A 19,646-nucleotide genomic window follows, 5' to 3' on the forward strand; every position below is an offset into this window, starting at 1 on the left:
CTCGGCTCACTGCAACTCCTCCCCCCAGGTTCAAGTGATTCTCATGCCTCGGCCTCCCAAGTACCTGGGATTACAGGCGCCCGCCACCACACCCAGCTAACCCTGGCTAATTTATTTTTAGTAGAGACAGGTACGTCGGCCAGGCTGGTCTTGGTCTTGAATTCCTGACAGGCATGAGCCACCGCACCCAGTCCAGCTTCTGTGGTTTTAAGTCACTGTGATTTGGGGTTGTTGCTATGATACAACCTACACTACCCTGACTAAGGCTCTGATCTAGAAGTGACATTGGAGGCCAATGTAAGGTGACACGGGGCCTGGGACAATGGGAGTGTGGTCTGACTAGTGTGGAAAAGCCGTTCTTTGAAGAAGGCCTGCCGTTAGGGAAGGTGGCTGCCACGTTCTCCCCACTAGACCCCCCAGGAGTCTGACGGGCTCCAAAGGCGTCTCTGTGCTGACTCTCCCACTTTGCCAGGAGCACCTGGGCAGAAAACACTACGGGGAGGTGTCCCCTTCCCACCAAGGACAACCAGAGGGGGTAACGTGCCCCAACTGTGCCAAGGCTGGAAGGGACCCTGCTTCTCCAGTTCTCATAATTCATAGTAACTGAACTAAGACAAGGGAGCTGGGGCTCTAAGGAAATGGAATTGTGAGCCAGGAAAGCATCTGAAAAACATGGGCTGTAATTCCAACCACACGCTCATTCTTAGGAAAAACACAGAATGGATCAGTGTGGAAACGATCTGTGGCTTTAGGTTTTTCCTGGAAGAGCCTCGATCCTCTGACACAGAGAAGTCATCTGATGTGATTCCCTCTTACCAAGAAGTAACGCATGTCCATTAAACCTTTACTTTAAGCCAGGTACTGTATGGAGCACTTTCAACTCACTCAACCCTTCGAGCCCCGGCAGGCAAGATCCCACTCTCCCACTTCACAGCAGGGGATGGAGAGGAGGTGTCCTTGGGCAGAGGCAGAACTGGGGAGGGCCCCCAGCTGTCCCTCGCGCTTTAGCCAGTAAGTTCTTTTTTTTCTTTTTTTATTTGAGACGGAGTCACACTCTGTTGCCCAGGCTGGAGTGCAGTGGCATGATCTTGGCTCACTGCAACCTCTGCTTCCCAGGTTCAAGTGATTCTCCTGTCTCTGCCTCCTGAGTAGCTGGGACTACAGGCACGCACCACCACACTCGGCTAATTTTTGCATTTTTAGTAGAGACGAGGTTTCACCATGTTGGCCAAGCTGGTCTCAGACTCCTGACCTCAGATGATTCCCCGCTGCCTTGGCCTCCCAAAGCGCTGGGATTACATACGTGAGAAACCACACCCAGCCAAACCAGCGAGTTGACTTTTACACTCAGCTTTGCTCTGCAATAGCATCATGGTCAGTCTACACTCCATGATTTATGTTGTCTGTTTGCCACCTATGCCAACGTGACAGCTAGGACAACAGCTGGTGCAGAGGGATTGGGGATGTCTGTAAGGAGGGGGAAACCACAAAGCCAGCCTGGCTCGGCCTGGAGTGCCCTGGCCCCGGCTGCTCCAAGGGGGCACTTACTTGAACGTGAAGGCCTCAGGGGGCAGGTATACGCCATCACCGACTCGGTACAGGATGCCATTCTTGGTGGCTGAGTAGTAGAGGACCCGGCTGTCCAGGTCCTCGAGCTGCTCCAGAACCCTGGGGATTTCTTTTTGCCTCATCTCAGCCAGACGGGCACAGCTCACACAGAATCTGAAGGAAACAAAGGGACAGAAACATAAGGCCCTGAGATGGCCAGCAGTGGCCACAGCAGCTACTGCCAGCTTAATCCAGAGACTCTGGTAACCAAGAAGAAAAAACATTTGCAGATGCTAGAAGGAAGAGGTGGCTTTCTTGTGCTTTATGTTGACATTTTGAAGACACTTATTTGAGACCAAAGCCCAGAAAGTACATAGCAAGAAAATCAAACAACTTTTGAGTCATTGATACAAAAACCCTAAGATATCAGTGAACAGTGTCTAGAATACGGTTAAGAACACACCACGAGCAAGAGTCCCGAGTGGCTCAGTCCAGCAGAGACTCCTACTGTTGTCTCTATAAAGGATCAACAGGGATTTGAGGAAATTCAGCATTATTCTTGACTAGTAAGCCCTTAAAGGAGACTTGAAGACGGCCTTAAAAATACAGATCAAGGCCCAGCATGGTGGCTCATGTCTGTAATCCTAGCCCTTTGGGAGGCCAAGGCAGGAGGATCGCTTGAGCCCAGAAGTTTGAGACTAGCCTGGCCAACACTGAGACCCCGTCTCTACAAAAATTTTTTAAAAAATTAACCAGGCAGGGTGGTGCATGCCTGCAGTCCCAGCTACTCAGGAGGCTGAGGCAGGAAGATCACTTGAGCCCAGCAGGTCAAGGCTACAGTGAGCTGTGACCACACCACTGCATTCCAGCCTGGGTGACAGAGCAAGACCCTGTCTCAAATAAATAAATAAATAAATAAAAGAGGTTGGGTGATAAATAAATAAATAAATAAATAAATAAATAAATAAGGTTGGGTGCGGTAGCTCATGCCTGTAATCCCAGCACTTTAGGAGCCTGAAGGGAGCAGATGACCCAAGCTCAGGAGTTCCAGACCAGCCTGGCCAACACGGCGAAACCCTGTCTCTACTAAAAATACAAAAATTAGCCGGGCACGGTGGCAGGCGCCTGTAGTCCCAGCTACTTGGGAAGCTGAGGCAGGAGAATTGCTTGAACCCACGAGGCGGAGGTTGCAGTGAGCCAAGATCGTGCCACTGCACTCCAGCCGGGGTGACGAGTGAAACTCCATCTCAAAAAAATAAAAGATAAAATGAAAATAGAGATCAAGCCGAAGCCAGCATGAGACTTACAGGAGAAGCACAGATGCTCCCGGGTAGCCCTCTTGGCCTCCCTGGGTTTCCCTGGTTGCCACCTGCTCCTCTGGGGGTGCTGGCTGCCGCTTTTAGTTGAAACAAGTGAGGTACGGAGGTTAAAAAGAAGGCATGGGGCATTGGACATTAAAAAATAAAAGCTCGCTGGGCGCGGTGGCTCACGCCTGTAATCCCAGCACTTTGGGAAGCCGAGGCGGGCAGATCACCTGAGGTCGGGAGTTCGAGACCAGCCTGACCAACATGGAGAAACCCCATCTCTACTAAAAATACAAAAAAAGTAGCCGGGCATGGTGGCCCATGCTTGTAATCCCAGCTACTCGGGAGGCTGAGGCAGGAGAATCGCTTGAACCCAGGAGGCAGAGGTTGCGGTGGGCCAAGATCGAGCCACTGCACTCCAGCCTGGGCAACAAAAGCGAAACTCTGTCTCAAAAAAAATAATAATAATAAAAATAAAAATAAAAAATAAAATAAAAGCTTCCCTCAAAGCAGTCACCCAGTTAGAAAAGAATCGAGGCCGGGTGCGGAGACTCACGCCTGTAATCCCAGCACTTTGGGAGGCTGAGGCTGGCGGATCACAAGGTCAGGAGATCGAGACCATCCTGGCTAACACAGTGAAACCTCGTCTCTACTAAAAATACAAAAAACAAGCCAGGCGTGGTGGCGGGCGCCTGTAGTCCCAGCTACTCAGGAGGCTGAGGCAGGAGAATGGCATGAACCCGGGAGGCGGAGTTTGCAGTGAGCCGAGATCACACCACTGCACTCCAGCCTGGGCGACAGAGCGAGACTCCGTCTCAAAAAAAAAAAAAAAGAAAGAAAAGAATCGAATAAAAGTTCTCATTTACAGGAGAAAACATCTAAGAAACAGCCAAAAACATGCAAGAGCTGGGCACACACTGGAGAACACACGGGAAGTCTTGAAATGGGAAGAAGAACCCTGTTTCTGGGTAGGGAACCCTCTTACAAAGACGACGCCAGGTCATCCACATGCTTAAAGCAACTACAGGCCATCTACACACTTGAGCATCATCCATAGTCAGGCTGGCCTTTGACGAGCAAGAGACACAAACTGGGGGGCTGTTGGGGGAAGCCAACCAGATGGAAGCACACGGGAAACAGAAGCAATGTGGGCTGAAAGTGCCTGCTGACCCTGAGCCCGGCCCCAGTGCTCACTTGAACTTGTTGTCCTCTGTTGGCTGGGTTTTTGGAGGGGACTCGAATCTTGCGTAGTCTTGATCGTACCACAGCTGGTAGAAGTAGGTCTTCCCATCGTCCCCCTCCAGCAGGGACTCGGGATCCATGCCTCCCTTGGGAAATAAGAATGCGTGTCAGGCCAGGCGCAGTGGCTCATGCCTGTAATCCCAGCACTATGGGAGGCCGAGGCGGGTGGATCACCTAAGGTCAGGAGTTTGAGACCAGCCTGGCCAACATGGTGAAACCCCATCTCTACTAAAAATACAAAAAATTAGCTGGACGTGGTGGTGGGTGCCTGTAATCCCAGCTACTCAGGAGGCTGAGGCAGGAGAATCACTTGAACCCGGGAGGTGGAGGTTGCAGTGAGCTGAGATCATGCCATTGCACTCCAGCCTGGGCAACAAGAGCGAAACTCCGTCTCAAAAAAAAAAAAAAAATACAAATCAAAACAAAACAGAACGCACATCAGCAGTGACCCTCCATGGTAAGGCAGGGACTCGCAAGGGACACCAAGCACTCACCTCCATGGCCCAGTTTTCGGAGGGGGCTTTGTAGATGACTTTCACTTTGCTGTGGATATATGAAAGCTGCATGTCCTCACATTCATCCACCAAGAACAGCTCCAGAGGGTCCGACGTGGCCCCGAGGACTGTGTCTGTCCCAGCGCAGAACCAGTGGGCGTGAAACATCTGCCCATTGCTGCTGTCCTCCCACAGCGCCGTGACCCTGGAATCAGAAGACAGGCATGGGGAGAAAGTTCTGACTTGGCCAGCAGATATGTGACCGATTCTATGCAGGGGCACTCGTCCTTTTCGGTTTTCATCTAGGGCAAAAAGCTGCTGGTGCTATTTTGGCAAAACAGGCATCTCCTACTTTATGAGAAAGTGCATGCAGAAGTCAAGCAAAAAGAAAGATGCAAACCTTGCTAGATACAGCGGTTTTGAGGAATCATCTGGAATAACAGAGACACAGTCCCCCACTTCCAGGGTTTCTGCATCAATGCACACCTTCTTATAGTAACTCTTCTTCCCATCAGTCTGAAAATGAGAGCATAAGTTCATGGAGGATCATTCTGAGGGTCTTTGCTGGCCTTGACTTGCATGGTCCTCTGTTACTTAAATTAAGACATGACTCGATTTCATTAAGAAGTCAATGAAGAGTTGCTGCTAAAGAGAACATCCTGTTCTACAAGGGCTTCAATAATAAGAAAAAAGAAGAGAACATCCACCTTCCTTGGCCAGATGCTGTGGCCAAGGGCACTCGCGTCCCTCCCACTTCTGCTCAGCCCCTCGGGTCCCAGGATTCGATTTTAACAGCGTAGCCCCCAACACCTCACCATGGTCTGTAAGGCCACAGCCTGAACCCTGACCCCTGTCCTGCCTGTCACCCCCTGGCTCAAGCCACTCCAGCTGCAGGGGCCTCCTTCCTTTTCTCCAACAAGGTAAGCTGACTGCCACCTCAGTGCAGCTCTCCCCCAGGTCGTGTGGCTAGGTCCTACCTGACCTTCTCCATCTCAGCCCAGGTGTCACCTCTGCAAGGCCTCGTGGCCCCAGCCTCCTCCCAGCCCCCTACCATGCAGAGGCACTCATGCCATGCAGCAGTACCCATGTCTGTCCTCCTGCAGGGGCTCAGCCACGGCCCAGGCAGCCAGCAGGTGGCAAGCCTCATGATTAAGTGAACTGATTGCATCTTTAATTTATGGACGTCAGAGAAGCAACACAGAGGATACTCACTCCTCTCTCTCACACTGTGATAAAGGAACTGACCTTCAGTGAAGCCACTGACCACAGAACAGATGGGAGGTCATCTATTGGTGCCCCAAAAAGACCCACCCCACACCAGAGGGGGCTGTGACGGCTCTCTTGGAAACAAGCTATGAGGGGCCAGGCGCAGTGGCTCCCGCCTGTAATCCCAGCACTTTGGGAGGCTGAGGTGGGTGGATTACTTGAGGCCAGGAGTTCAAGAATGTCCTGGGCAACATGATGAAACCCCGTCTCTACTAAAAATACAAAAAAAGTTAGCCTGGCATGGTGGTGCATGCTTGTAATCTCAGCTACTCAGGAGGCTGGGGCAGGAGAATCGCTTGAACCTGGGAGGCAGAGGTTGCAGCGAGCTGAGATCGTGCCACCGCACTCCAGCCTGGGTGATAGAGGAAGATTCCATCTCAAACAAAACAAAACAGAAAAACAAGCTATGAGGGCTCACCTGCCTGACGCCCCTAGAACTGTGTCAAATGCCCATTTTGGGACATTAGGAGAACTGAGCCTTGTGGCCACACAAAAATGCCTTGCTGGTACTGAGCCACGGAACATGGTCTCTTGGCCAGTCCCGCTCCTCTCAGGGGCAAACAGACAGGTTTCTTGGTGCCGGGGCTCAGGATGCCCAAGAGGTCAGGCTGACAAGATATTAGGGGACAACCGGCTTATTGGGAATATGGCAGTGAGCTGACTGAGGGATCCAAGGGTTACCTTGACGGCTTCTCCAACCCAAGAGATGCGATTCTTGTTCTGTTTCTTTTTCTTCCCCTGGTGCATTTTTTTGGGTGACGGCATCTCTGGGATGTTATCATCGACTTCCTCATCGTCATCTGCCTCCTTCATGGCCATATTGGGACACCTGCAATGTCACTGGTTATACCTAAGGCCCCTTTTCTAAGTAAGACCAACCGGGGCTGTTTTCATCATAACAAGGACAGGCCCTGAGATAATGCCTAATGAAGGAATCCTGGTGCTGTCCCACACATGCGGGCCCTTCTCCACAGTGCATCAGCCACCAGCTGGCAAGTCCTCTGCCACAGGAGGAAGACTCGGCCCGACCTACCTCCGCTCTTGGCAAGCCTGCTTGCTCCGTCCACTGCCACCAAATTTAACCATGTCCTTGCAGGCTTTACATTTCCCACACTCAGGCTGCTGACACACCTAAAAAATGGCATTAAAAAGGCAAATCAGGGCCGGGCACAGTGGCTCATGCCTGTAATCCCAGTACTTCAGAAGGCCGAGGCAGGCAGATCACTTAAGGTCAGGAATTCCAGACCAGCCTGGTCAATGTGGTGAAACACCATCTCTACTAAAAATACAAAGATTAGCCAGGCATAGTAGGGTGTAGGGTGTGCCTGTAATCCCAGCTACTTGGGATGCTGAGGCAGGAGAACTGCTTGAACCTGGGAGGTGGAGATTACAGTGAGCCAAGATCAATCACACCACCGCATTCCAGCCTGGACGACAAGAGTAAAACTCCATCTCAAAAATAAAATAAAATTAAAATAAAATAAAATTAAATTAAATTAAAATTAAAATAAATAAAATAAATAAAATAAAATAAAATGGCAAATCACACAGCCCTTACTAACAATGAGACAAATGATGCACTAAGACTTTTAGGTCTCAAAAAAAAAAAAAAAAAAAAAAAAAAAAAGTGAGTCACACAGCCCTTAGTAACAATGAAACAAATGGTGAATTAAGACTTTTAGGCTGGGCATGGTGGCTCATGCCTGAACCAGTAGATTGGGAGGCTGAAGCAGATGTAGATGGATCACTTGAGTCCAGGAGTTCATGACCAGCCTGGGCAATATATTAAGACCCCCAACTCTAAAAAAATTAAAAATTAGCCAGGCATGTGACAAATTCCTGCAGTCCCGGCAACTCAGGATGCTAAGGCAGGAGGACTGCTTGAGTTCAGGCATTCAAGACCAGCCTAGGTAACATGGCAAAATCCCATCTACAAAATGTTTTTTTTAATTAGCTGGGCATGGTGGCGTGCACCTGTGGTCCCAGCTACTTGGGAGGCTAAGGTGGGAGGATCACTTGAGCCCAGTAGGTTGAGAATGCAGTGAGCTACAATCATGCCACTGCACTCCAGACTGGGTGACAGAGCGAGACCCATCTCAACAACAACAACAACAACAACAACCAAGACTTTTAAAAATGTGCCTATTTGGCCGGGTACAGTGCCTCATGCCTCTAATCCCGGCAGTTCGGGAGGCCAAGACAGGAGGACCACTTGAAGCCAGGAGTTTGTGAGACCAGGCAAGGCAACACAGCAGCACAGCAGGACCCTGTTTCTACAAAAAAAAAAAAAAAAAAAAAAAAAGCAATATTCAACCTCATTAGAAATATGGTAAGTGAGAGAAATAAAATTCCCTTCCCATTCTCCAGATGGGCAAAGGTTAAGAAGCCAGATAGGTGGTGTGAGGAAACAAGAACGCACACTGCTCAAATGATAAGTTGGTAGAACCATTTTGGAGAGCAATCTTCTAGATCAAAGTTAAGAATACACACCCACAGCCCAGCAATGCTACTTCTAAGCAGATACACTCGCGAGAAGCTTTGCTCAAGGATGCTGCCATATATTTACAATACTGAAGAGGTGCCTGTCACTGAGGAGTAAGTTAGGATATTCATTTAACAAAATACTACAGAATATTTAAAACGAAATAAATAGATCTACCAGTATCAACACATAACAGTTACACAAATAAAAACAATTTTAGGGCTGGGCACAGTGGCTCACACCTGTAATCCCAGCACCTTGGGAGGCCGAGGTGGGTAGATCACTTAAGGTCAGGAGTTTAAGACCAGCCTGGCCAACATCATGAAACCCCGTCCTCTACTAAAAATACAAAAAAAATTAGCCAGGTATGGTGGCGGGTGCCTATAATCCCAGCCACTCGGGAGGCTGTGGCGGAAGAACTGATTAAACCCGGGAGGCGGAGGTTACGGTGAGCTGAGATCATGCCACTGCACTCTAGCCTGGGTGACAGTGCGAGACTGTCTCAAAAAAATTAAAAAAAAAAAAAAAAAAAAAGATTTTAGAAGTTATAAAACATTGGACACACGTGTGTTAACCAAGAAAAATAAAATAAAACCAAAATAACAATGGTGAGAACACGCAGGCTCCTGTTAAGAGATGCCAGCGGGGATCAAAAGCAAAGCCCTGAAGCCAGTGTTTATCCAAAAGAAAGTCAGGTAATAGGTATCAAAATATTCCTGGTCTTTGGGTCATAGGACTAGGAGGTTGGTTCCTCCTAAGTGAAGTAAACATATATTTTAAAAACTCACAGAAAGGGACACCTCCTAAGGGCCTCGAATCTGAGTTGGACAAAGCGCCCACTTAGATGTGAATACCCCCTTAGCAGTCCAACAGGGGCCTTCAGACAGTGAGATGCAGGCACAGCAGAGCCACCCAGAAGCCAGGCTCTTCAATTAACGACAGTGGCATTATCAGCAAAGCACCCAAGCATGACTCTGTGGACATCTGTCCTATTGACCTTCAATGAAGCATGCAGGGTCCTCCCAGACCACTAACTAATTTCTGTCTCAGGGGTCACATTTGAGCAGCCAGAGTCTCCAGCCACAGAGAGAAAGATGGAGCAGTCCTCAGATCAGGCCAGAGGCTGGGCCACCTTAGGAGAGCAGGAGCCCCCACAGGTGAGGTTACCTCGCAGACGCCACATCGCCGGCGCTTAAAGGCGTTCTCCTTGTCTTCTCTGTCATCCTTTTCAATTTGCTCTGCGAAGAAAGTATCGAAGATCTGGTAGACCAGCTTGGTGGTGGTGGCTTTCGTGGGTCCCCTGTCCTTCTCCCTGGTAGAATGCCTGATGGTCTGCCGCCTCGCCTGGGCTCGCCTACGGGAGAGGTTCCAGCATCTCAGAGGACTGGGACAGAGGATGTGGGCCATGCTCTAGCCTCCCCGGTCTCCAGTCTTCACTCTGGTCCCCGCCGCATCCTCACCTCTGTCCCAGCGTGACCCCAGCCAGCTTGATCAGGTCCCGCATGCAGGGCGTCAGGAAGATGGGCTGCTCGTCACTGTCCCCAGCCTCGTCATAACTCTCCACCTGCTCCACCACAAACTGTGCATGTCGCAGGAGGGAGTCCTCCGTGAAGCGGTTCAAGTTGAGGCCAGAAGGAGGTACTGTGGTCTTGAAAGAGAACAGGTTTCTCTCATGCTTAAGCCAAACTGGCCTAAATCCAACTGAAGAACAGTGTCTGCTGGTTCTGAAGGCAAGCTTCCGGTGGGAATCCTGGATGCTGAGGACCCTCGATCTCTTACCTCGATCTTGTTGATCAGGTCTTCATAGGTCGAGTCAGAATTGCTCTGTAGGAACTCCACCACAATCTTGCTGATGTAGATCTTCTCCTGCATCAGCCCAAATATGGGCGCATACTCGGGACTGGGATCCATCAGAATGTATTCGGCAAACGCTGGGGTGAACAGAGGAGGAGTGAAAAAGGGGCTGGAATCTGATGGCCCCTACAGTGGCCACAGGGCATGGAGGAGTCTACCAAACTCACCCAACAGTCTAAAAGTCATCCCGTACCCAAATGTCAGAAACACAGGGCACAACACATCACAGCTGGCTTGTTCTGAAGAAGCCTGTCTGAGCCAGCCAGAGAGCGAAGACTAGCTGAATAGGCCTTCATTGAGCTCATCTCTGGTGTTTGGAATTCAGTTTGGGTTTGGGTTGCAAGAATAAGACCTCTTCTTTTTTTTTTGTAGGGGAGGACGGAGTCTTGCTCCATCACCCAGGCTGGAGTGCAGTGGCGTGATCTCAGCTCACTGCAACCTCTGTTTCCTGGGTTCACGTGATTCTCCTGCCACAGCCTCCCAAGTAGCTGGGATTACAGGTGTGCACCACCATGCGTGGCTAATTTTTGTATTTTTGGTAGAGAGGGGGTTTCACCATGTTGGCCAGGCTAGGCTGGTCTCAAATTCCTGGCCTCAAATGATCCCCCCAACTCGGCCTCCCAAAGTGCTGGGATTACAGGTGTGAGCCACCACACCCGGCCAAGACCTGCTCTTACAACTGGAGAGTCAGTTCCAGAGCCGGTCATAACTAACACAAGAGGCTACCCCAACTGAACCTGCTAAGGTTCCCACAGTCACATGGCCTTCCGCAAGCCTGCTGAGAATTCCCACAAGAGGCCCCGCCAGCCCCCAGGAAGGAGAACATGAAGGCCCCTTTCAGACCCTGGCCAGCCTATGATGGGCCACACACTTACAGGTGCTGAAGCCGATGAGGGCCTTTTCACCTCCATCAAAGCCGGTGATCCACCATTCATTTATGGGGCCAAGATTTTTGCCATTAACACCACCTAGAGCAGAAAAAGGAAATGGACTAAAGGCTCTGACTCACATCCCAAACCCAGGAGGCGCTCCAAGCGCCCAGCTCAGCAGACATCCCATCAGCCAGGTCGGGTGCTCCTCAGTCCCCACAATGACTTGGCCTACAGCTGCTCCTGGCACAAAGTCTCACGCCCTAACTTTAAGAGGCAGCAGCAGCTCCAGCTGACTGTTGCTTCATAAGTATGTTTTTTATTTATACATATATGTAAGTATATATGTATACTATATATATATGCTATATATATTATTTTTTTAATAGAGGCAGGCTCTTGCTGTGCTGCCCAGGCTCGTCTCAAACTCCTGGGCTCAAGTGATCCTCTGGCCTCAGACCCCCAAAGTGCTAGGATTACAGATGTGAGCCACCCTGCCTGGCTGTTTTTAAAGTGTGCCCCAAACATAATCCTGGACTATTCCTTACCTTCAAGAGATGGGTCATCATCATAGATTGGTTTTGCTGAACCAGAAAAGAAGAGTTCAATATTCTTCTCGATGAGGCCGGTGTCGATGGGACACAGGTGACCGTGCTTACAGTACACGCTAGACAGGAAACAAAGCACATGCTTACCAGCTAAGCCGTGAAGGCGGGCCTTGGTGCAGACTTCAGATCAGGCATGAGGCAATGAGACAATGTACAAGTCCGACACTCTTTTTTTGTTTGTTTTTGAGACAGAGTCTTGCTCTGTCCCCCAGGCTGGAGTGCAATGGCGTAATCTTGGCTCACTGCAGCCTCCACCTCCCAGGTTCAAGTAATTCTCCTGCCTCAGCCTCCCGAGTAGCTGGGATTACAGGCCTGAACCACCACGCCCAACTAATTGTATTTTTAGTAGGGATGGGGTTTCACTATGTTGGCCAGGCTGGTCTCGAACTCTTGATCTCCAATGATCTACCCACCTCAGCCTCCCAAAGTGCTGAGATTACAGGCTGAACCACCACGCCCGGCCCTGACACATATTTTTTGGTTGCAGGAACACTAGATTAAGACAGTGTTCTGTCACCTGGATTTTCTACCTTATTCTCCCACCTAAGCATCAAGAGTATGTGTGTCTGCAACAGCAACACCAAAAGATCAGTCAGACTTACAGTGCGGGAAATACCGGTTTCTAGAACACCTTCCACTATGCAGTGCAGCCACTAGCTCTATTCAGCTGCAGAACATTTCTATCACTCAGATGTTAATAAAGTCTCATTCCCATCAAGTAGCAGCCACTCTCCAGTCTCCTCCCAACTAGCCCTCAGCCCCCAGCCCCCAGCAGCCACCAATCTGCTTTCTGTACCTATGAATTCACCTATTCAAGATACCTCATATGGTTAATTTTATATTATACGAGTTAGACCTCAATTTAAAAAAGTAATAAAGCAGGTTATAGAACAGTGTGAAAAGGGATGTGGGAAGGAAGGACTTCTGCCTCCTTTTGGGTATAAATCTCAAACACCCGCGGCCCCACTGTCCAGATGCCCCTTGACATTTGGGAGCACGTTCTTTAGTGAAGACAGAGAGGCAAGATGTCAGACTTAAGGAAAAAGACATGAACTGGGGGTTCTGCTTACGAACCTGCTCATCTAGACAAGGACCACCCTTTCCCGGCCAAAGATGCTGGGCTATCCTCAGAGCCCCCATATGAAGTCTGCACAGGTCTCGGGAGAGCACCCTCCACCACACTCACCCGGCTTAGTGCCTTGGAAGCCAGAAATGCTCAAACAAAACACTGCACACCTCCTGCAGAGCTCCCCTACTGCGTGCCAGGCATGGCAGACAGAATAGGTTGCAGCCCTGCCCTCAGGACGTAAGGCCCAGAAGAAGAGACAGACAGATGAAGACAGCGTGGATCAAAGGATGGCCTACAGAAGAGGGGGTCCTGCTCCCCGCTGCACAGGTGGGCTGGAGGCTCTCTCCATAGGGGACATAGGGGAGAGAAGCTCTAAGTCCCAGGCGCCGGACCCACTGGTTGGCAGGCCAGACCCCACCCATGACTGGCTTCTATGCCACTTTCAAGCCAAGTACAGCAGTATGGAGAGTCCCTAAATAACTCAGGCAGTCCAGCTCCAGTGGACAGACGGCATGTGACTTCTGGAAAGTGTCCTCCAGGACACCATCCCACCCTCCAGGAACGAATCTATGATAGATCTCAACTCAGGGAGGAAGCTGAGACACTCAGGACTCTGGCAGCCCCAGCCCCAGGCTCCTCCAAGCCTTTGTACTGGTGAAGGCCAGAGTGAGGCCCTTGGGCATGGTTGCCAGTTCTGCCCACCACAGCACACCTCACTCACACCAGCAGGCAGAGGTGTGTGGCCCTGCTTTGGGCCAGGCCTGGGGGGCTAGCGGTTGCTGGTAGACGCAACAGCATCTTGATCTGGATCGGGATCCCATAGAAGGAGAGGGAGGGGAACAACCATCAGCCAAGCACGGGGAATGTATGGGTGCCCTCCCAGTGGGTGCAGGAACCGCTGCCTGGGGGTGCTTCCAACAGGCGTCCCCAAGGCACTTCCCCTTCCTCTTCACAGAGAGGGAAAATACCACCCAGGCCTAAAAGGAGGCAGGGCCGTTCCTGGAGCTGAGGCATTTCCCACGAAGAACAAGGTGAAGCCCTGGAGGGTAACTGCACCCGCAGGGAGAGGCAGCAAAATGGGGCTGGGGATGCCTGAGAGCACGGGGCCTCTGCCCACTCAAGAGCTGACATGAGCCTCGGTGAAGATACAGGCCGGACGCCAGGCACCTTCCCTCAGACAGGAGAGTCAGTGCTGAGGCCTGCAAGGCCCTGTGTGGCCCAGCCCCAACCCACCAACCACCCACCAGACTCACCATCCACCTTCCACAGCTGGCACAGGCCCCTCCAAGCCCTGGTAATGGTGTCCCCTTCTACCTAGGGTGCCCCACCCCAGCCATTCCCTCGGCCTCTTCTCTCGCAGGCCACCAAGGTCTTTACTGAAAATCATTGCCTCTCCCGTCTTCACAGAACTTCCTCCTCCCACTTATTCTCTCCGCATGTCACCAGGCTTTTAAAATCTGTCGTGGCTGTGACTACCCGACAGGTATCACCCATTTCTGGCTCCGTGAAGGCAGGACCTGAGCAGCTACATCCATGACACCTAGATCACTGGTACCTAGCACAGAGCAGGCCTTCATCTGAGCGTGTGACCCTCAGGATGTGGGCAGAATGGAGGGGTAATATGTGTAGTGTAAAAACCCAAAAACCAAACCAAAAATCAGCAAAGCTCTATTGTCCCTTCACTGGCTTTCCACGGTGGCTCTTTGAGACGGAGTCTTGCTCTGTCGCCCAGGCTGGAATGCAGTGGCACCATCTCGGCTCACTGCAGCCTCCGCCTCCAGAGTTCAAGAAATTCTCCTGCCTAAGCCTCTCAAGTACTTGGGACTACAGTCTTGTACCACCACACCTGGCTACTTTTTGTATTTTCGGTAAGTTTCGCCATGTTGGCCAGGCTGGCCTTGAACTCCTGACCTGAAGTGATCTGCTCACCTCGGCCTCCCAAAGTGCTAGGATTACAGGCATAAGCCACTGCGCCCAGCCCTCCACGGTGGCTCTTATCCACGAAGTGTTAGCTTAAGACATGTTGCAGGTCAGGCACTAAAAAACATCACCAGAATCGTGAGCCCATAGGCACCTCTGGGCAAGTGCCTCCTTCCACGAAGCAAACATGCACACAAAAGTGCACTTACCTGAAGCAGGTCAGTTTGTGCTGGGGAAGTGCCTCATAACTCTCAAAGCCAGACTCATTGGCGTCAAAGATGGACAGCTTCTCGTTTGTCAGCATCTGTGGCTCATCCACCTGAAGGACACAGGGCTGGTGAGCAGAGGGACGAGGGGCGGGCAGAAGAAGGCTGGGAAGAGAGCTGCACATACCGCGTCTGGTGGGTGCTGCCCATATTTGAGGTCGGGGTCGTCCAGATACTGCCCGCACTGAATGCACTTGGGAGGGTGGGTCTGTGGGAGCAGGAACACAGATGATGGCACTCAGAGAGCCGCTCCCAGCCGCCTCGTGAGCACCGCCACCAGCTTTATTCCCAGCAGACGTTTACCTTGGAGTTCATGACTGTTTTGGTGCGAGCCATTTTTTTCTCCGTTCTGGGGGAAAAGAAAAATCACAAGATCATTTGTTTAATTGTTTCAGAAAATATCAAAATCGCCCCTGTGAGGTTTCTGCCTGAGGCGCCTGTGGCACAGGGAGGCACCAGCTGCGGCAGTGAGGCCCAGGCGCGTGGTCACAGTGGCTCTTCACCGCAGGGGCGTCCTGCCTGACGCACCTTGGTCCTATGTTCACCAGCCCGATCCAAAATGAGCCTAAGGTTGCTCTGGCAATTACCAAAACCCCCTCCATCATTTTAACATTATCATCTGCTTTGGATAATGTCAAGAATAAATTCTTACGGTTCTTTGGGGGTCGTTTTGCGTCTCTTCTCCTCCTACACAGGGAAAACAAAAGAGGATTAAAGGCTAAGAGAGTGTTTTACACCCATATAGTGCTTCGGTGTTAAGAACTTTGTGTAAGTGATTATCATAAAACAGAGAGAAGGGGAGGGAGGCAGTGAGAGGGCCAGCAGGTGAGCTCTGACTCACTCTACCATCTAAAGTCATATAATCAAAAATCTTATAGCCAGGCCCAGCACAGTGGCTCATGCCTGTAATCCCAGCACTTTGGGAGGCCAAGGCACACAGATGACTGGAGGTCGGGAGTTCCAGACCAGCCTGGCCAACATGGCGAAATCATGTCTCTACCAAAAATACAAAGATTAGCCAGGCGGGAACTTGTAATCTCAGATACTCAGGTGGCTGAGGCAGAAGAATCACTTGAACCTGGGACGTAGAGGTTGCAGTAAGCAGAGATCACGCCACTGCATTCCAGCCTGGGTGACAGAGTGAGTGCGACTCCATCTCAAAATAAATGAATAAATAAATCTCATAACCAAAGACTTCCTGAAAAGATTCAGAGGAGAAGCCAATATTTTAAAACCTTAGCTTTCCTGTGTAAGTGGACACCTCAAGGTAAACAAATAATTGGCCAAGCACAGGGCCGGGCGCGATGGCTCACGCCTGTAATCCCAGCACTTTCGCAGGCCGAGGCGGATGGATCACGAGGTCAAGAGATTGAGACCATCCTGGCCAAGATGGTGAAACCCTGTCTCTACTAAAAATACAAAAATTAGCTGGGCATGGTGGCATGTGCCTGTAGTCCCAGCTACTTGGGAGGCTGAGGCAGGAGAATAGCTTGAACCAGGGAGACAGAGGTTACAGTGAGTCGATATCGCGCCACTGCACTCCAGCCTGGCGACAGAGCGAGACTGTCTCAAAAAATAAATAAATAAATAAATAAATAAATAAATAAATAAATAACTGGCCAGGCACAGTGACCCACGCCTATAATCCCAGCACTTTAAGAAGCCCAGGTGGGAGGATTGCTTGAGCACAGGAGCTCAAGACCAGCCTGGGCAACACAGTAAAACCCTGTCTCTACAAAAATAGAAAGTTAACTGGGTGTAGTGGCATTTGCCTGTAGTCCCAGCCACCTTGAAGGCCCAGGAGGATTGCTTCAGCCCAGGAGTTCGAGGCTATGGTAGCTATGACTGTACCACTGCATTCCAGCCTCGACAAGAGTGAGACCCTGTCTCAAAAATAAATACTAAAATGAGGCCGGGCGCGGTGGCTCACGCTTGTAATCCCAGCACTTTGGGAGGCCGAGGCGGGCGGATCACGAGGTCAGGAGATCGAGACCATGGTGAAACCCCGTCTCTACTAAAAAATACAAAAAATTAGCCGGGCGTGGTGGCGGGCGCCTGTAGTCCCAGCTACTCGGAGAGGCTGAGGCAGGAGAATGGCGTGAACCCGGGAGGCGGAGCTTGCAGTGAGCTGTGATTGCGCCACTGCACTCCAGCCTGGGCGACAGAGCGAGACTCCGTCTCAAAAAAAATAAATAAATAAATAAATACTAAAATGTAAAGGTAAGAAGGCTGGGCGCGGTGGCTCACGCTTGTAATCCCAGCACTTTGGGAGGCCGAGGCGGGTGGATCACGAGGTCAGGAGATCGAGACCACCGTGAAACCCCGTCTCTACTAAAAATACAAAAAATTAGCCGGGCGTGGTGGCAGGCGCCTGTAGTCCCAGCTACTCGGAGAGGCTGAGGCAGGAGAATGGCGTGAACCCAGGAGGCGGAGCTTGCAGTGAGCCGAGATCGCGCCACTGCACTCCAGCCTGGGTGACAGAGCGAGACTCCGTCTCAAAAAAAAAAAAAAAAAAAAAAAAAAAAAAAGGTAAGCAAACAATTGATGAGGGGGTATACAGACCGAGTCATGTCCCCTGCAAAATTCATATGTTAAGACTAACCTGCTATGTGACTGTATTTGGATGTAGAGTCTTTAAGGAGTCAATTATGGTTAAATGAGGTAATAAAGGTGGGGCCCCATCCAACAAGACCAATGTCCTTGTATTTTTTGTTGTTTTTGAGACAGAGTCTTGCTGTGTCCCCAGCCTGGAGTGCAATGGTGTGACCTCGGCTCACTGCAACCTCTACCTCTTGGGTTCAAGTGATTCGCCTGCCTCAGCTTCCCAAGTAGCTGGGATTACAGGCCCCTACCACCACAATTGGCTAATTTTTGTATTTTTAGTAGAGACGGGGTTTCACCATGTTGCCCAGGCTGGTTTCAAACTCCTGACCTCAGGTGATGCGCCTGCCTTGGCCTTCCAAAGTGCTGGGAAGACAGGCGTGAGCCACTGTACCCAGCATTTTTTTTTTTTTTTTTTTGAGACAGAGTCTTGCTCTGTTGTCCAGGCAGGAGTACAGTGGCATGATCTCAGCTCACAGCAACCTCTGCCTCCTGGGTTCAAGCAATTCTCGCGCCTCAGGCTTCCAAGGAGCTGGGACTACAGGCATATGCCACCATGCCAAGCTAATTTTGCTGTGTCCCCAGCCTGGAATGCAATGGTGTGATCTTGGCTCACTGCAACCTCCACCTCCCAGGCTCAAGCGATTCTCCTATCTCAGCCTCTCGAGTAGCTGGGACTACAGGCGTGCACCACCATGCCCAGCTAATTTTTGTATTTTTAGTAGAGACAGGGTTTCACTATGTTGGTCAGGCTGGTCTTGAACTCCTGACCTCATGTGATTCACCCGCCTCAGCCTCTCAAAGTGCTGGGATTACAGGCCTGAGCCACCACGCCCAGTCTTCTTTTTCCTAAGACCAGCCTGGGCAACATGGCGAAACCCCGTCTTGAAAAAAAAAAAAAAAGAAAGAAAGAAAACTGAGACCTTTACCTTTTCATCCTCGTCTTTTTCATCAGTAATCTGTGGATTTACTCTTTCAGGTTCTTTTTCTTCGGGCCTCCGTTTGGCAGCTCTGCAGGGTGAACAGATACACAGCGAGTAGCAGCTTAGAACACTAACCACATTGCCAACTCGCATGGAAAGTGACAAACTAATGCCTCCCCATGGGAAAGCAAGATACCCGTGGGAGCTCTACAGGCATACTGCCAGCTTGTCATCCCGAGACAAGGCCTTCAGAGGCCCCAGGGTCCCCACACATGTCTACATCACCACAGGTTTCTAGAACAGGCTTTTTTTTTTTTTTTTTTTTTTTTTTGAGACAGAGTTTCACTCTTGTTGTCCAGGCTGGAGTGCAGTGGAGTGATCTCAGCTCATTGCAACCTCCACCTCCTGGCTTCTAGCAATTCTGCCTCAGCCTTCCGAGTAGCTGGGATTATAGGCACTCGCCACCACACCCAGCTAATTTTTGTATTTTTAGTACAGACGGGGTTCCACCATGTTGGCCAGGCTGGTCTTGAACTCCTGACCTCAGGTGATTCACCCACCTCAGCCTCCCAAAGTGCTGGGATTACAGATGCAAGCCACCACACCTGGCCTAGAACAGGCTTTCTACTGATTCAGATGACACAAAAGCACAAGCATTTTAAACACTTACAGATCTTTGGGTTGACTTCTGTGCTTCTTCTCATCCTGACAGAAAAATAGGGGGGAGGTAGAGAAATAAAGAAGGGAAAAAGTTAGTTTCTGAGCCAGAGTGAGATAAAATGCAAACACCAAAGTTACAGGTTAGGGATCCCAGCACTGTGGAGCTGGAAGACAGGCAGGCCTGGGCAGATCTACCGGGTAAACACGAGGCTTCACTTTCCCTCCCTTAATTCCCCACCTGAAACTAACAAGAAGGCACTAAAGAACCTCCTAGACCAGGGCTTGGCAAACTGTTTTTGTAAGAGCCAGAGGATCAGTATTTTCAGCTTTGCTGACCATGTGGTCTGTATCAGAATGATCATCTCTGCTATGGTAGCACAAAAGCACCCACAGGCAAAACGTAAATGAAAAAGTGTGGCTCTGTTCCAATAAGACTTTATTTACAGGCTGTGTGCAGTGGCATGTGCCTGTAAACCCAGCATTTTGGGAGGCTAAGGCAGGAGGATTGCTTGATGCCAGGAGTTCGAGGCCAGCCTGGGC

The 19,646-nt window shown here is 50.5% G+C and overlaps 1 protein-coding gene across 8 annotated transcripts in view; it reads right to left on the minus strand.

Moving 5' to 3' along the window:
• DNMT1 (DNA methyltransferase 1) overlaps positions 1 to 19,646 on the minus strand; it is a 74,145-nt gene that overhangs the window by 12,576 nt on the left and 41,923 nt on the right. For all 8 annotated transcript variants that reach the window (XM_055238201.2, XM_063615981.1, XM_055238199.2 and 5 more), the window contains 17 exons: positions 19,117 to 19,151; positions 18,453 to 18,534; positions 15,575 to 15,609; positions 15,226 to 15,271; positions 15,050 to 15,130; positions 14,866 to 14,975; positions 11,608 to 11,726; positions 11,066 to 11,158; positions 10,116 to 10,267; positions 9,797 to 9,984; positions 9,504 to 9,690; positions 6,888 to 6,985; positions 6,536 to 6,683; positions 4,989 to 5,104; positions 4,589 to 4,793; positions 4,047 to 4,180; positions 1,549 to 1,722 (listed from right to left, as the gene is read on the minus strand). In XM_055238201.2, coding sequence (XP_055094176.1) covers positions 1,549 to 1,722; positions 4,047 to 4,180; positions 4,589 to 4,793; positions 4,989 to 5,104; positions 6,536 to 6,683; positions 6,888 to 6,985; positions 9,504 to 9,690; positions 9,797 to 9,984; positions 10,116 to 10,267; positions 11,066 to 11,158; positions 11,608 to 11,726; positions 14,866 to 14,975; positions 15,050 to 15,130; positions 15,226 to 15,271; positions 15,575 to 15,609; positions 18,453 to 18,534; positions 19,117 to 19,151 — 2,003 coding nt within the window. The remainder of the gene's footprint in view (positions 1 to 1,548; positions 1,723 to 4,046; positions 4,181 to 4,588; positions 4,794 to 4,988; positions 5,105 to 6,535; positions 6,684 to 6,887; positions 6,986 to 9,503; positions 9,691 to 9,796; positions 9,985 to 10,115; positions 10,268 to 11,065; positions 11,159 to 11,607; positions 11,727 to 14,865; positions 14,976 to 15,049; positions 15,131 to 15,225; positions 15,272 to 15,574; positions 15,610 to 18,452; positions 18,535 to 19,116; positions 19,152 to 19,646) is intronic.

Source organism: Symphalangus syndactylus, chromosome 13 (genome assembly GCF_028878055.3).
Source record: "Symphalangus syndactylus isolate Jambi chromosome 13, NHGRI_mSymSyn1-v2.1_pri, whole genome shotgun sequence".
Taxonomy (NCBI): Eukaryota; Metazoa; Chordata; class Mammalia; order Primates; family Hylobatidae; genus Symphalangus; species Symphalangus syndactylus.